This window comes from Cottoperca gobio, chromosome 5 (genome assembly GCF_900634415.1).
Source record: "Cottoperca gobio chromosome 5, fCotGob3.1, whole genome shotgun sequence".
Classification (NCBI taxonomy): Eukaryota; Metazoa; Chordata; class Actinopteri; order Perciformes; family Bovichtidae; genus Cottoperca; species Cottoperca gobio.
In genome coordinates this window covers 22066210-22084341 of record NC_041359.1, presented here as the reverse complement: position 1 = coordinate 22084341, position 18132 = coordinate 22066210, and the positions used below count along the sequence as shown (strand labels likewise).

At 39.4% G+C, this 18132-nt stretch overlaps 2 protein-coding genes across 2 annotated transcripts; both read right to left on the bottom strand.

The window, feature by feature from the left end:
- Positions 1 to 184: 184 nt before the first annotated feature.
- gls2b (glutaminase 2b (liver, mitochondrial)) lies at positions 185 to 12376 on the bottom strand. Its single transcript, XM_029431471.1, is given in 20 exon segments — positions 185 to 1133; positions 1786 to 1849; positions 2071 to 2081; positions 4333 to 4361; positions 4364 to 4400; positions 4558 to 4619; positions 4707 to 4799; positions 5327 to 5458; positions 5569 to 5745; positions 5835 to 5885; positions 6475 to 6541; positions 6698 to 6756; positions 6869 to 6901; positions 7783 to 7841; positions 8993 to 9156; positions 9305 to 9384; positions 9801 to 9930; positions 11175 to 11296; positions 11391 to 11490; positions 12067 to 12376. Coding segments are annotated over 20 exon segments (1803 nt in total). The 5' UTR covers positions 12243 to 12376; the 3' UTR covers positions 185 to 976.
- A 1913-nt stretch (positions 12377 to 14289) lies between these two features.
- Positions 14290 to 16662, bottom strand: rdh5 (retinol dehydrogenase 5 (11-cis/9-cis)). Its single transcript, XM_029430700.1, has 5 exons — positions 16631 to 16662; positions 16158 to 16480; positions 15819 to 16077; positions 15085 to 15248; positions 14290 to 14781 (listed from the first exon to the last, which is right to left on the bottom strand). Exons 1-5 carry the CDS (start codon positions 16660 to 16662, stop codon positions 14561 to 14563), a joined length of 999 nt encoding a protein of 332 aa, XP_029286560.1. The 3' UTR covers positions 14290 to 14560.
- Positions 16663 to 18132: the final 1470 nt, after the last annotated feature.

Genomic DNA, 18132 nt, shown 5'->3' with positions numbered 1-18132 from the left:
AAAACGCATTTCTGTAAAAATGGCATTTCAGACCATTTCCTGTCAACAGCACAACTCTCCTGCTGCTTCTGCATCAAGCGTTTCTACATTCAGCTAGTAGATGCCGCTTATTATTTAACAACAGATTGCTGACTGCATGAAGCATTGCTAATACAATAAAATCAACACAAAATGAAACTGTGGGTGGCAGATAAATAAAATGTTTAATGGATGTCAAAATATTTTACACAAATGAGTCTTTGGAATTTCTTGCTTATGAACATGTTAAAATATGCATAAATGTCTTGACACTGCATAATAATGTATTATGTAATCAAGTGCACTTATTTACAAACGAAGAACATAATATGTACAATATATTCTACATTAAGTTTATTGGGTGCAATCCCTTCCCTTGTCTCCTTTTTCAATACACCAAATTTGAGATTTTACATCCAAACATTATAGTTTTACATATTTCAAAGATTCAACAATAGAATATTAAAAATAGATAATGGTAAAAATACACTGTTGTAAGTAATGTAAAGCCTTGCAAAAATAAATATCCATCTTTTGAATTTACCAAGTCCCTCTGCTACATTTAACCATAACATGAACATTGTGTTCAGGTTGATGTATTCAAGTACTGATTTTAAATTAGTCTGTTCACAGCATATTTTATTCTTTACACAAACCCACAAATGTTGAATTCTATTGGCTTGTTTTATATTTGTTTTCTCTGCCTATTGTTTGCATTGCATTTCCCCCCCCCCCCCCATCAAGTTTATATTCTACTTGCATGTTTCTAGCATTTCTTTCCTTTTCACTCATGAATCTTTTCCCTTTGCTGCCGTTTGCAAAGTTCATTTATATTCATATAGTCATATTCTGGTCTTAGTTCGCACTCATTTTATGTGCTGCAAACGGACCTCCGTATTTCAAAAACGACAGATTGCACAAATGCCCTGACATGTTACAGAGTGGGGACTCGGATACGTCACACCATGCCCTCGATGGTGTCCAGCTTCGGGGAATGCTCGGCCTTAGTGTGCTGCGTTTCCTGCTGCATGAAGACCTGCTGGTAGTCTTTCAGCAACTTCACCACTTCGTCATGTCCGAACTGCATGGCGTCATCCGCTGGTAGGTTCCCCCACCTGCACAGCAATGAGTAAAACGGTTAAAGATGGAGAGAGAAATCATGGGGAGAATTCTCATTAGTGAAAATGTAAGTATTCAATTATAAATAAATGTGGTAAAGACAATTTGAGCTCAAAAGGTTCACTCTTAGGATGTATTCATTTAACACTGAGTAATAAATAAAGGAAAATTACGCAATTATGGCACACCCTGGTCAACTTACACATTGTTTTTGTGTTATTTTTATGTGTGAGATTGTTCCTTTAAAGTGGGAGAGCCACTATTATAGTAAATACAGCAGGTGTAAATATACCATAATTATCCTTTAAGTTACTTTAGGTATACCTACACTATGCGGTTTGGGTTATGTTTGCACGTCTTGCTCTGAGACATAATGATACATTTTCAGTTCATGGTAAAAACGTGTAGTAAAAACTGATCACATCACATCCTGGGAGAAATATGGGAAGAAGCATGTATTGTAAATATAAGATGTTCCCAGCCAAACGAGCTAGGGACAAAACATTATTGATTCCATCTGAAAACTATATAAAAACAGACTAGAAGTTAAAATATTTCATCCTGATAAAAGGCCAAATAAACTTAAGTAGATAAGAAATGAAAAGCTAAAAGGAAAACAAAGACAGAAGTTATAGATGCTGTTCTCACCTGTCTTGTACACATGGATCCACTTTGCAGGTTTCAGTAAGGAACTTCACCACATCTATATGACCTGAGATTAAACACAACAGACGACAAGTTAAGTTTCCTATCTGGGAGAATTACATATAAACAATCTTTTTCTGATTTCTCAGAAAACACTGTTTTCACTTTGGGGTCAAAAAACAATGCCTGTGACTTGATATAATGAGGTTACTGTTGAACACACTGCAGTGGAGAATTAAATCTGTGCTGTGAATAAACTTGGAGCACAACAGAAGATAAATGATCGACCATATGCTGCTCTGATTCATGAGTGTTTTAGTATAATGTGAGCCAAAAAGGTACCGTGGCTCCATAGTTAATCCAATAAAGTGAAGCTGTAAAGATACAATGCAAAACAAGTTCCCCACTTCCTACTTCCTACTTCAGCCCCCCCCCCTTGCTCGGACCAACTGTTTTTTCTAACTCTATCTTTATTTAATCTCTCAACTGCACACCTATAAGTTTTGTGACTGCATCTCGCATGTGACCAAACACAGAGAACACACCTGGCTAATTACTCAAAACTTCCTCTGCGGTAGTTCCCGCTACAGGTGTCTCCAGAGAACATTTCACCATGATGACAAAAAGCTAAATACAATACCAGCATCACTTAAGCAGCTGGTAAACAATTCCCCCTTTCAGCAACAGACAATTATACACTAAGGAAAGAGGCCCTGAACACTTACACAGGTGTTGATCTCTGCTCAGGTTGAAGTTGGATGGCGCTAAGCTGATATAATTACTCTTGAATTCATGAACCACTAAGAATAATGAAGATGCTTAACACTTCTCCATACTTAACAGGTGCAGCCAAATGAAAAGGAGAGTTGTTACCTTCTGGTCCTGTGATTAGCATGGGTTTAATGTGCATATATACAAATATATATATATTTGTATAAATTAGTTTTCAGTCATTTCCTGTTTTATTTTGGTACTCGCCTTTGTCTTTCGCTTCAGATGCTTCACTTCCTGCCCTTGTGTGTTTTCTCACTGTGTGATTACTAACACCGCCTTGATTACTTTCACCTGTCCCTCATTAATCTTCCTCCCTTGTGCATTAAGTCTGCTCCCCTTTGTCTTTGCCAGTCAGTTTTAGTACTTCTAGTCTCGCTTGACAGTAAAGACTTTTCTTTTGACCCGAGTCTTTGTCTCTAAGTCGTGCCGTTGAGTCCTTTGCCCGTGTTCCCACTGGTCGTTACACATGTTACAAGAATAAGTGAAAACGCCTGTGTGGCAGTGATGGGCAAATGGAGCTTTTGTGAAGCACTGAACCACTTCAGCCAATTGTTTCGGAAATGGGTTCATTACTCGAAGCTTCAGATACAGTGACCTCTACTGGCGAAGTGCAAGGCTGCAGTAGGATTTAAAGTATCTTTGCCTTGAAAAACCTTTGACGCACACATCTAAGACTGAATATCATGTTCTATTTAAAAATAAAGAGTGATGATTGTGTGTTTGTGTTATTAAGAAGAGAGTGCTGGGGGGAAATGTGGGCTTATTAGGCTTTAAATGATAGTACAGTTTAAGATTGGATAGAGATAAGGGGAATGACATGCAGCAAATGGCCACGGGGCGGATTCGAAACCCGGGCCGCTGCGGCAAGCCTTTGAATGTGGGACGCCTGCTCTACGAGCTGCGCCCCTGGGGCTGCGCATGAAAATGTGGGATGTAGATTTGTTTCTTTACTTGCTCACGAGGAACAGATGATGCTGCCGTGCATAAAAATTGTTTCGCTAGTTGGCTGGCTCCATAATGATCCAATACAAACTCAACAGCAATAACGCATACTACGACAACAACCCACAAATGTGCGATTATAAAGTGTTGAGGCGCTCAAATTCAAAACTGTCTCAACCTGTCAGAATCGAGACGAGGCAGTGAATCACCTGATTGGACCGCGAACCAGTCCGGTGATTCAGTCAGGCAATGAAGCAGTTACTTGCTTCGGACGTCATATGTCACGTGACTTGAAGCAGTGGTTCTATGTAATTGTAGTCCAGAGTTTGAAGCACGTATCGAAGCTTCAGTATCACACTGCCATCACTACTCTGTGGGTTTATCATGGGTGTATAGAGTAGGGCCTTGGAAGTAAAAGCTGAGCATGTCTTATTTTGCCCGATGGTCAAACAGATTTGCTGCCCGAGTACGTTTACAGTTTGCCTGTGGATAGAAGTAAGATCTAACGAGAGAGAAAGAGACTAGAGAGAGCGAGGAGAGAGAGGCTGAGCGAGAGAGAGAGGGCGGAGAGAGAGCTCTCGCGCGAGAAGAGAGCCGAGGCGAATGAGGAGACGAGCGACGAGCGCGAAAGAGCAGGCGGAGACTATAAGAGAGCGATAGATAAGATCGAGTGATGATTCTATCTCGCGCATCTCTCCTCACGCTCGCTCGCCTCTCTCTCCTCTCTCTCTCCCCTCTCTCCCTCTCTCTCTCCTCTCTCTCCCTCTCCCTCTCCCTCTCCCTCTCCCCCTCTCTCCAATATCAGACGGATCATGTGGAGTCACCCTCTGCTGCAGGATATGTAGCGCTGTTCGAGAATCGTATAGTCTCTCAGGTCCATGTCCATAGATGACAGGGCAAACCTGAAGGAATAAATGAAAGTACAGTTCACTGATACCTTTTCGATACCTTACCTTTTCACACCTTTTCACACATCTGTGTGTTTCTCAGTACCCACGCTTGGTAACATTACAACCATCTGTTATACAGGACAAACAATGAGGTTTGCTGGTGATGTACCTTCTCAGGGCTGACACATCTCCGCTATAGGCGGCGAACATCAGATTAAAAACAGACTTGTTCTGCAAAGACAGGGAAATAACATAAACATAGCGAAGCAAAACATATTCAACACACCAGCGAGAACAAAACTAACAAAAGCAACAAACCCTGTCATCTCCATCCGGTCTGCGAGGGTCCTGCTTCTTTACAAAGTGCCTCAAGTTGTCATAATTGTGGAAATTGAAAAGCGAAACGAGCTCCTGCGGGTGATGAGAGACAATATAAATGTTAGAGGACTTAGATATCATTTTTATGCTTTAAGACAAAGAAAACTATGATGCAAACAAAACAAGATGAGGTTTAACAGAACATATACAAACCTATGAAGGCTGTAAACCGTGAAGTTGCTATGAGACTGATTTTATGTCATTACTTGTGAGCCAGAAAATAACTCTGCTCTAGTAATCATTGTCAGCACTTTCCACAATCAAACATATTGATTGTTTGAGCCTAAACGTTTTAAGTTTCTAGTTTTGGGAGAACAAACTTTAATTGTACTATTAATCAATTAAAACTGTGTACGATTTAAAAACTTTAGACTTTGTAGCCATCAGGTGGCAATATAAAGAAAACTAATAAAAACGTTGTAGCAGACAGGAATTACAAAACCATCAGGGTGATTTGATGTTACATAACATTCTGCACATAGTGGTCTTATTTAAAGCGTCTTCTCCTTTCACTAGAAACAGTCCAAATGCAAAGGCACAAAAACAAATCTTGGTCTGACCAGACAGAAGTGTATTCCCCGGACGCTGTTTCCAACTCTGTCCAGAGGAGGAGACCAACACATCACTCCCATGACATTGGGGATCACCAGCAGTATGGCACCTGACACCCCGGATTTGGCCGGCACGCCCACCTGGGAGAATGAACAAGCATTTCATTCACAAATAAATTCCACTGAAGACTAATTTATATTTAATGTCTGTTGTGTCAGAGCTGGTACAGCCACTTCCTGTTGTTACTCACATGAAAAGCCATCTGTCCAGAGAAGTCATACATGCCACACGAGTGCATGAGACTCAAAGTGTTTCGCACGGCCTCTGCACTCAGGACACGCTCGCCTGTGATTGGACAGATCCCGCCATTTGCCAGAGTGGCCGCCATGATACTTCCTGATTCGCATGTCACCTCGATGGAGCAAAGCTGAGACCAAAAGAGGATCATCAGGCTACACGGGATTATCGATCAAATAATTCTTCGAGAAAAGCTCCATTCATGGCAGAGCAGTTTACCTGGAAGTAGAAGTCCAGGGCATCGATCATATCTGCTCCCGGAGGAAAACACTGAAATATAATCATCATGAATATTTGAGTGACTGAAGCAGCTGGCCGAGCACCGCTCAGATAAACTGTGAATGACTACCAAGAATATCTTGCTCTGGTTTTAACGCTTAGTCTTAGTCTGGCCCCTGAAATGGGGTCAAAAGGTGAATAACCCCTGTGACATGACAGAGTGGCACAGAGAGGTGTGTGAGATGTTTGAAGGGACCATCGAGAAGGAATTTCAATTGGCCTCAAAGATTGTTGGTCTAGCACATTTGTTATGGAAGCAAAAAATGGATGGAGGGACAATTCTTTGTAATGAAAAACCTAAAATAAGAAATAATTCAATATTCTGTGTTAATATTAATTAGTAATATTCAAGCATGTTTTTCTGAAGTGCTCAAAATGTCACATTTAGAAAATGATTTCAAAATTATCATCTAATCCTTTCCATTGTAAAAAGCAAGAAAAGAACTGGTAGATTAATCTGAAATGAAAAACACATAATGATCCGTCTCTTTACAGAAACATAAAAACATGCACGTGAACGCTCAGCAAACAGAACAGAAAATAAAAAGCGTTTCTAACCCCACATATTTATGTAACTGACCTTCTTCTCTTTCATGTAGTATCCGATGGCAAAGTTTCTGTCGCCCGTTTCTTTTTCTGACTGGAACCTGAGACGGAGCGGTAGAAGGGGTCAATACGGAAACATTAATAATGCAAAAGAGCAGCAGACAGGCAATTTGCCCGACACTGTCTTTCAACTGAAGTGTGCTAAACGAAGATATATTAACTTGAAATACCTCATATTTATTCAACGGTACACTCACATGGCATTGCTGAATCCCACATACTCTTGGCCTGCCATCTTTTTCACAAACTCCATAACCTAGGCAAACAAAGACAAACTTGTACGTGTACTGCAGCATCTCTGAACGCTGACATAATCAGCCCTCAGTTTCATATTCATGGTGTTAACAGAGAAGAGGCACACTACTTACATAGTCAAACTTCTCGGCCTTATTTGAACGAGGCTGAAAATAAAGCAAGAGTCATTTGCCTGCGTTGATTGTAATTGCTACATTCATACCATTAATACATTTATGAACTTGACTGACAACAGTACTACTGCTTTACACTGTGTGGAACAATACATGAATGCATCACTGATTGCAGAATTTAGTACCCTATTATCAGCTGGTACAGTACAAGATTAAAGATAGGCAGTGATCGTAAACCACAGAGCTCAAGTATTTCACAACACAGGACTACAGATAACTGTGAAAAACATAAACACTGTTGCTAAAACATAGGTTACGCATATTCAGTCAATAAGTTAACGCTTCTCACAAGGGTTTTTTGAAGATATATTAGTAACTTGTTACTGTTGCTTCGTGACATTTCCCCCCCGGGCTTTGTCATAAAGATCGTCATCGCATCAACAGACTCACTCAACAACCTGCAGGCTCTAAACTACAATGTACCGACGCTCGCGGGACAAGTTTATCATTTAAAATGAGTCACTGATTTTCTACAAATACAAAATAAGATGAATATTTTTCCAGAATCAGTTTGAATACTTTGCAGTGTTCTAGTTAAAAACACTTCAATAAAGGTTAAAAAATAATGACATTAACTGACACTCATGTATGCAATAAATGCATATCCAAAAATCAGCTGAATATTAGCAGCAGTATATTGAAATGACCTTTTACGTGTGGAGTAAAGCCAACTTAATTGATATTCTACAAACTTCATGTCCAGTGGGACTCATTTTGTGAACATTAAATAGAAACAGTACCAAAAGTTTTTTTTTAATGATCTGGCTCACTGACTTTTTACTGAATGGAGAGTGATTTACTGTATGTGCTCACTCAACCGTCACACACCAGGCCGTACATGTCCATCTGTTTACCTTGATAAGAGAGCTGATCACAATGGCTCCAGCGTTGACCATGGGGTTGTGGGGCTTATCTGGGAGAAGGGACAACAAGATAAGACACCATGTTAATGGGGACTTCTATACTGAAACAACAAAGTACCATAATGAAGTTTAATATTAACTGAGAGTCAAAGAGGTGCTGCACATGCTGCGATTAAGCTGTGGTCTTGATTTTGAGAGAAAAAACAATAACACTTCTGATACGAGCTTGCTAGGCTCTGCAGCTAATAATAATTGTAGTTATTGATTCATCTGTTGATTGTTTTTTGTGATCAATCAATTGCTCCTGTAGTCTATATAGTGGAACAATTGAAAAAACCACAGCTACAGCCACAGCTTGTTAGCGTGAACCACCTAGCCGCTACGTTAGCTCCATGCTAGCTCTTTGGCTAGAAAGACACAACAACTAACCATAATATCTCTATTAATATATTTATGATCCCATTGACACATGCTCTATTACAAAGACGTGTGACGGTTATGGAAATTAAAAGTTACATCTCCTCTCTCGTACAATTCCTGAGCCTCGGCTCCACGATTACTTCACTCAGAGCAGCTGTCAATCATGACGTTTCACTCCTGTTTATAGTATCAAATAACTAATTGAAACACTTGAACATACAGCAGCGTGATAATAACTATCCAAAATTACAGAAACCATATTTGGAAAATGTATTGTACTTTTAGTTTGGCCCATGTCCCATCAGCTAACACGGAGAGGCTTTATGGCCCATACTGCAGCCAGCCACCAGGGGGCGAGCGAGATGTTTTACCTTCACTCTTGGGGAGTTGTCATATCGTACATCATTATATACAGTCTGTGTGTTTGTGCTTGATATGTGAGTTTCTGCTGATCGACTAATCAACTAGTTTTAGCTCTAAAGCTTTTTATTATTAAGTAATTGTTCTCTGAAGACAGAAACGGTCATAAGATAACATCTAATGTGAAGTTTAACTTTTATTTTGAGCCTCAGACCCAGCTGCTACAAGATAAAATGTAAAAAGATATGATGAGGTGAAAATGTGATGTGACAATTGGAGCATCTGGTGGAAGAAATAATCCATCCAGTGAGTAATGAGACAGATGCATTGAGTAAATATAGATATCTTGCAGTTGCATTTCCCCACATTGGTTGTTGAAAGCCTTTATAATCCAGCAGGACAGTGATGAGGCTTTACACACCTTCATCATCAAGCGAGAGCATGTTGAACTTGAATCCACTGGGCTCCATGCCAACGTAGCGGTGGACCTTCTCCGTTCCCCCCTCGTGGACGGCGATGGCGTACTGCAGGGGCTTCACACAGGACTGCAGGCAGAACGGCTGCTTGGTGTCGCCTACGGAGTGTCTGGAGGAAGAGGACAGAAAGGTTACAGATTGTCTTTGCCAATCACACCTGGAAGAACTGTGTGGTGCAATCAAAAGCTCCACAAAAGCTACTAAATGGACCTTGTGGTGAGATCTTTTTTTGTCAAGTACAAATCTTTAATTCATACCTCTGGCCATCCACTGTACACAAAGACACGCCCCACAGTTCTGGACTAAACTTGGCCAGCTGGGGGATGTAGTCTGCAACCTGAAGCAGCAAAACATAAGAGAAACACAGGAAGAGTTAAATCAAAGAGTCACAACTAAAAGCACCGCATCAGAGGAGGCGTAAGTATTATTTTGTACGCACAGGAAGTTTAAGTAAGGAAAAGTCAGTGAAATGGGAGATGATGAGGATTCCTACATTATGCATTTTCAGTGTTCATTCTGATGCATTAAAATAGTTAGTTGGCAGTATGAATTTAATGAAAGCCATGCCAATCTTTAACTGTAGATTGTGCTCGACTACACCAAATACATATTACAACATGCGAAATAGGTATACAAATCAGTAACCAAGGCTTAACCAACATTACACTTTACTATATGTTTCTACACTCCTTGACTTCACAAGAACCTAAACAATGATTTGATTCTTTTTATAAACAAACAACAAATTCATACCTTCCCATCACTTTGGATTTGCACTGCGTGGTAGATTTCATTAATTTTTTGAGCAAACACATCAAACTCAGGAATGATAAATTTCTTTCTGAAGGCCTGGATCAACAGGACGATGTTTCCACCCACACACCTGAAAGAAAAACAACATAATGCAGAGGCGCTCAGGAGCTCCAACCGAAAATATTACTGTAGTACACGTGGTGTGTGTGTGTGTGTGTGTGTGTGTGTGTGTGTGTGTGTGTGTGTGTGTGTGTGTGTGTGTGTGTGTGTGTGTGTACATTCGCTGGTGTGGGAGCAGCAGCTGTCAGCCATCAGTCTAAGCGGAAAGCCTTAGCTTTGATCAACAAGTAAAGCTGTCCTGACACGCTAATTACATAACACTGACTTTCACACCTTGGTTTTGGCTAGTCAAGTTAAAGGAACATTTCACCACATGTTGTACACGTTCTGACTGTCTTTGCACACTTGTTAGCTTTTCTTGAAGTGTTTTCATGAATGTTTAATGACTTGTTTTGGCCAGCTCCTGTATATACTAATCAACAGAGACAAGAACATTCACAAAAGTATTAACTAAATTGCGTTAAGTTATAGATGTAATCATGGAGCTGTGTCAACATCCTGTAGTTCTGACATTCTTCACATTGTTCTTGAACTTGTCATAAATAACTTATAATTAGTAATGGGAAGTATGTGTTCGAGACAAGGCGAGACACAAGAAAGACATGCAGCAGAGACATGCAGCAGGTCACATTCAACAAATGCTTCATTAGAATGGATTGTTATCAGAAGGTCAGACTAAAAATAGTTTGCATGGCTGCGCTGGGGAGCGAATGGAAAACAAAACACCATGAGACAGCGGTGAGATACAAGTCCAATGTGAGGGGAATTGTAGAAGAGAAACACTCCCAGAATAAAAAGCAACAAAGTGAGAAACTTTGGAGGATTATCACATGTCAATCATGTCAATAAATCAATGATTCTGTTGCTATGTTTCTCATTAAAGCTGCATTAAAGCTAATTTGGAGGCTTTTGACAGAATACACACAGAAAATAAAACCACAGCACATGTGTTAAGGATTGCTGGCTTAACTGAACTATACTCCTAATCATACTGAACATATAATGTTTACAGAAGCAAATATTTAAACAATGATCTGTTATTATAACTCAAGTGCATTTCCAAATACAATGGGACCAATCACAATCCCAGGTGTGACCCGTTTCCTCCCTCTGCATTGGTGGAAGACCATTTATAACTCTACTACTGCATTGGGATGGGTAGAGCCAGTAAAACCGTGGCAACATGTTATTGTGTTTCGGGGGTGAACTATTTGAATTGAAGTGTTCTGCTGCTGTAGTAAGTAGCTGTCTCACCTGTGGAAAAGTTCTCTGTCCATCATCACCTCACCAATAGATTCATTCACAGCCTGTCGGAGCTTCTCCATGCAGTCCTTTAGTCGAGGGTCTGACGGGTGGAGGCCGGTTTTCTTCAGGGCCTGCAAACAACAGTGGACCCGATGGAAACATAATAACGAGATAGATAGATAATAGATAGAATATTGGATGGTTGGTGTTTCTTTAGCTACTTACTGAGGTAAAGTATGTTACGGGGACTTGCTCTTTTCCATCTGTGATGGTGTAGAAAAGCATGTCTTCCACTCTCGAGCTGGGGGGCTTTGAATAACCATTCCTGATGAAGTGAAGATTTAAAGTCTCAAAAAAAAGGGAGGAAAAATGACCATTTGTGCGTGTTTTTCACCAACACAGGGCTCCAGAACACATGGCTTGAAATTATAATTTCCGCTAAATAATGTTGCTAATTAAGACCCAGCTGGGTCATTCAATCACGCAACAATACTCTGCAAGTTAACTTCTAATGTCACTATTATGTCCAAAATAAGAAAAAAGATACCATTCAGATACATTTGCAGTTAAGTCAACATGACAAAAACATAGATTTTTTGATTGTTTCTGCAGGTTCTTTTTTTATTATTATTATATTATATTTTTTTTGACAGGTGCAACAGCAGTTTGTATCCAGGAGATTTGCGGGTCTGTTGAATGCCTCAAATTGCTTTAAAACCTCCCACATCAAAGTGCTAATACCAATTTATAGCTGACACATGCTGATAACTGACACTTGGTCTGATATGACCACTTCTGAAGCAGTCGCTATAAATAGACATGTGTCCTAATACATGGCTGAATCCGCGGCAGCAGCACACTCAGGTGTTGAGACTGAGCTCTTTATCACACAGACACTTACATTTTGACTTGGAAATGATCCAAGTGTGTCGACGGTGGTCGCTGGGACGTTGTTGTTGTTGTTTTTGTGCTCAGGCAACATGCTGGCTGGATGATGAACACCTTCTTCGCCGCATCTGTGTGTTTGACGATCAGCTGTGCGGAGTTGGAGAGACGCAGCGCCCTCAGACAGTGCATGGTAACTCACAAACCCGATCGGACAGCTTGACTGACGGTGAAGAAAACACAGCAGATAACGCTGCTGCGTGGTTTAGTAGAGCTGTTATCCGACAGCTCCTGCGAGGTCACTGACAGCCTGAAGTTTTGCTGCTTTCAAGTGTCGTCGGGATTTTTAAGCTTTCGACTCCTGAACTTTTTTTCGCTAAACTTAATCGAAACGATCAGTGGTGGAAAGAAACTAACATTTACCCAGGTACTGCACTTAAGTACAGTTTTAAAGTACTTGTACTTTATTTAAATAGGCTATGTACATGTTCTGCAAAACCTACTTTAAAGCCTCCTTCTACTCGAAAAGAGGTATATACAAAAGGCTTTTTTTACTCCACTAGTTACTTTGCAGATTCAGATTAATAATACCAAATATCATTAACAACAAAATGGTGTATTATTATGGATATAGATGAGACTTTATTTATGCCACCTGGAAATAGGCATATATTTAGAAAGTCTATATATAGCAAAAATAAAAAAAAGCTCCACCTTTAATAGATGACACATTCAAGTAATGTATAATATCAATCCATCAATAATTATAATTCAATAATATCATACATTATTCTGAAATGGCCCATTCTGCATAATGAGTACTTTCAGTTTTTGGATTAAAAGTATATTTTGATGCTAATACTTCTGTACTTTTAATTAAGTTGAATGAGTTGAATACTTGTAAAGAGTATTTATACACTGTGTTATTGCAACTGTTACTTAACTAGAAGATCTTAGTACTTCTTCCACCACTGGTTAAAATAATCAATGATATGCCTGATATTCAGCACATTTATGCACTTCAATATACAAACAGTAGCTCTGAAACACCTGACTTAATAATAATAATAATAATAATAATAATAATAATAATAATAATAATAATAATAATAATAATAATAATAATAATAATAATAATAATAATAATAATAATAATAATACAAAAACTTGATTCTAGAGACAGTCGTTATCAATGTCTCAACATGCGCCATAAAGTTAAAAGAGGAATATATGATTTTACGAGGGGTGCCTGAAAGCAGCAGGGGGGTATATGTCTTAAATTACAGGCACACCACCTCGTGTGGCAGCTGTCTCTTGACTGACAGACACAGTAGCCAATTAGGGGCTAGAAATGTATTTTGAGAGCAGAGGCTGCCACGAGACTTTATGGGTGTGAATCAGGATACATTTAACTTTTTGTTACCACATAATTCAGTATTACGAATTAAACTGACCAACAATATCAGAGTTGAAAGAATATTTTTTCTTAATGTTTAAGTTCTTGATAAAAAATCATATAACCCCATACCTGCCACTAACTACTGTATTCAGGGATATTTCAGTGAAAGAAAGTCTTTGACCTGTTGTGTAACAACACATGGTCCAACAAGCTTCTCAGTTTATTATTACTATCACTAACAGCTGAACCTGTTTAGTACATTCCTTCAATGGCTTAACTGATAACTAACTGAACTGATAACTTATATGAACTGCGAGCAACAAAACATGTTATCAAGACAAATAAAAGTGAATTAAATGAGAGTGAACACAAGAGTGTGTGTATTTTTAACATCTAACACACAAAAATAGAAGACAAAACTACACAAAGAAAGGTATTAACCCGAAATATCTCGATATTACACGGGTGATTTAAATACACAACCTTTCAATTCATTAGACTGACACTAAATATTATACTACTACTGCATAATAGTGAGCACAAAATGCTGTTTTTACAAAACCTTATTTAAATTTTAGCACCACCTGGTGTATTTTTAATATGGCAGAATATAAACTGATGTTATTTATACAATAAGGGAAAGCAGGACTGATTCTAATGCTGGTAAAGTTTCGACTGTTCCAGTGTTTCTGACTTTCAAAGTGTGTCTCCGTACGAAAATACCAACAAAATGTCTAAAATCATTAATGCAATGCCATCAAGCGTCTTTGAGTATCGAGAAAATCCTGTTTATTCTAGCCTCTGATGTTTAACAGCATCCATATCAAGGAACATAAATAACAGTGTCACAGCATAGGGTCAACAATACAAACAATAATTGCACATTAAACTATACAATACAGTTTTATTATTGTCTCTCATATTGTCTAAATGTCTCAGGCAGACTTTGGGAAAAAATACTTTTGCATGGCCGATGTAGATAAGGAATACGGGTATTTTGAAAGGCAACAGATTAATGTATTTAAGTCAACCTCTGCGCTGCATCAAAATGACATAAAAAGACACAAAACGGCTGATAACTTTAAAGACATTTCTTCAAGGGCATCATGAGTTAAACACTCTTTGACGGGCGAGGCAGCACCAGCTTCAGCCCGATGTCGACTACACAGGAAGGCATGTAGGAGAGGGGGATCCAGACAAGCTTGGCATCCCAGCCCGGGCTGTATCTGGTTCGTGGGTAGGCAGCGGTCAGGGCGTGCTCCATGCAGCTGGTCACCTTGGTGAGGTCAGTGTCGCAGATAGCATTCATGATCAAACGCTGGACCTTGATGTCTGAAAATGAGAATCAATGAAAAGACATTTAGTGCATACAACTTACTTCACCTACAAATCTATGTATTGTGAAATGAGTGAGATTTGTGATGTTTTAAAGTCCTACATTTCCTAATGTATATACTTTTCTTTAAAAGTATGTAACAGTATTTTTGATTGGATGTTTTACATTGCCTTCAGTGTCAATACATTCAATGGGACTTTAAAGCTCATACTATAATTTAAAATCAACATGTATGTAACATCAAACAGATACAGGTTTTTTGTATTTTCAGTCCACATATAGATTAGCAGTCTGCTTACATTTATCAAGGTACTTGTCTCCATAGCTGGCTTTTACTTCAGGGCTGAGCTGGTTCCACAGGCGATGCAGGTCCTTCTCGAGGGGGTCGAGGCTTGTCACCGCTGTCTTGAAAAACCCCGGCTCAATGATGCACACATTGATTCCAAAGTAGTTTATATCTCTCCTGAAAACAGAAATGTCACGTAGGACAGCATCGCACATGACAGTTCATGGTATTATTTAAACAGAGCTTGAAACAACTTTCTTACACCGGCTGTAACCTTTTTACAATAAACCTTTCGTAAAAGGGCGTAGTAGCTTGAGTGGAAGAATTGAAAACACAATCCTGTCTGGTCTCATGAGCCACTATTTGTCTGTCTGGCATATGCTGAGGCAGTTTCTTTTGTGTATTACAGCAATTTGTTGGATGGAATATGTTTTATTGCTCTGAACGTGTGCTATTGTTTGTTTTGTTTCATATAAAACCCTGTCTGCAAACCAAATCTCCTTCATGGGACAACGATGAGGTGGAGATTATTACTTGAAGGACTATTTGTTCTTATGATTAGAATACACGTGTTACTAAAAGTGAGAAAAGAAGAGGATTATTGAGGATTATTGAGGATTATTGAGGGAGTTTGTGCTTTTCCCAGTCAATAACAATAAAGGCTAACTTGCTCCAAAACACACTTTCTTTTAGTATAATAATGCACCCAGGTTGTTATCGTATCTGATGAGCTTGTGTAAGACTTACCTGAGGCAGTCAGAGAAAGACTCCACCGCAAACTTGGAGATGCAGTATCCACCGCCGTTGGCAGCCACCCTGCCCAGCACCGATGCTACGTTTACAATGCGGCCTTGAGCCTTTTTGACGAGGGGCAGGAAGGTGATCGTCATGCCAATCACTCCATTCATATTCACTTTCAGCGTGCTGTGGAAATCCTCCACTTTCATCCACTCTGAAGGACCCATGGGTAATGAGCGTCCAGCGTTGTTCACGATACCCCAAAGTCCTACAAAAAAGACAAAAGGTAGAAGAAAATCTTTACACATCTACCATCTCATATTTAAATAATGCGGCATGATCTCTCACCCTTATCGCCGACTTCCTTCTTGGTCCACTCCATGGCTTTCTCGATGCTGTCCTGACTGGTCACATCCAGCAGGACAGTCTTCAAACAAGGCCCCGCCGACCTCTTCAGGTCATCAGCTCCCTTTTCTGTGAGACAGCCGGCGAGCACGTGGAAACCTCTACGATCAAGATTCTTACACAGAAGGTTTCCAAAGCCAGAGTCGCAGCCGGTCACAAAGACATACTTGTCAGTGATGTCCTCGATCTCCAGGCTGTCTCTGTACAGCCACACGATAATCCACAACACCACGAGGGTAGCGCTGATGTATAACCAAGCATTTTCCCTGGAAGAGAACAGAGAGGTTTGGACAAGAGGAAGGCATGGATTGGATCTTTGGGATAATATTCTAGATGTGAGAGCTTGGAGGTTATAAGATTAGGCTACAGCTGCCAAATTACTGCCCAAAAAGTAGTGCAGCATTGGTGATTCTTACCCTAAAAGGTCATAGACAAACTGCGTATCCATGCTGCTTCCAGGATTAGAGGTGGATTTTTGGTCACTTGGAGGATTTAGCACTTTCTGAAAAAACATGTTGAGCAAATGTTACTCGGTATTGACACGGCAGACTGCTAAATCCGATTTTTCAGGACCGGGAATAAAAAGTAGATACACACTTATTTCAGGAATCCACTTAACCAAATCCCTACTCGATTTCATAATATTTAGGGGTTTATCGAACCTCTTTTGATAACTATGGGATACAATGAGTTTGTTCACAGAGGGCCTTAGAAGAGAGGCTTGTAATACAGAACTGCTTTGGGCACATGAGAAATCTTTGGTTAATACTCTTATGGAAGAAAGAAAGGCATTTTTAAAGGAGGGGGGGACCCGAGGAGGGAGGGGTGCATTGTTTTGAAGCATAAATGTAATGCCCGTGACGGAGCTGCTTAAGCTTCTCATTGCTGAAAACCAATTAGTTTTCTGTCTTATTAGTGAGAAAAAGATACTTCTATGGGTTATGTTATGCATGATATCAACATTAAATAAGATACAGTCGCCATACGGTTTCTGTTGGCATGAGAGAATTAATGAAGACATAATTCATCCTGTAGAATTACGACTCAGGTTAAGCATATTCTAAATCAACACTAGTGAATATATACTGAGCTATACCAGAATACCTCAAATATTCATAAAACTCAATTAGTTTGCTGTAAGCCTTCGTTATAAACATTTAAACTCATCGTCTCATGGATAAAATTACCCTGTGATACATTCGCAACAGGAAATTGTGATCATTATTAATATTAATATTAATCAGAGCATGGAAGAATGAGAAAGTACTGTGTCGTAATTCAATGGTGAGAGAGATGATTATACAAAAACGGTATTATCCTACCTTTACCTCTTTTAGAAGTGATGGATCTCCACGAGTTATCCGTCCGCTTCCCTTTCCCTTTCAGGTTATTCTTCTGTCTTAACTCAGGGAGGCTGGTCAGAGAGACTTTATCCCTTCGGTTTATCCCTTAAGACAAGTCCGCAATTGGTAATCCCCAATCCATAACAATTTGTGCATGTGTGTGTTTAAAGAAAAAGTGGTGGGAATTACAGACTTTACCGAGAACCTTCTGTACACAATGTGAACTTGGATATCAAAGAACTTTTGTTTTAAGCTATTCCAACTTCTCACAGCTTCCACAATATATCAGGTTCTTTTACGTTTTCCACATGAAATCTTGCCGGTTCCTTTTTTCTTTTAGAACCTGGTGGTTCCCAGGGTACACAGTAGAAGTACTTTATGTTTTAATAATCCCACATGTTAAAGCCTTTGCACACTCAAAAATGTGCATAATCTCATTGGCTCATTATTAACAATGTATGCATTATACTACTATTGTACTGTATATTGTCTTGTTTATCAATGCATTAATTCAATAAAACCCTGGTGCAATGAGGGAAAGTACTTGAACGATTGGTTCATAATTGCATCCTCTA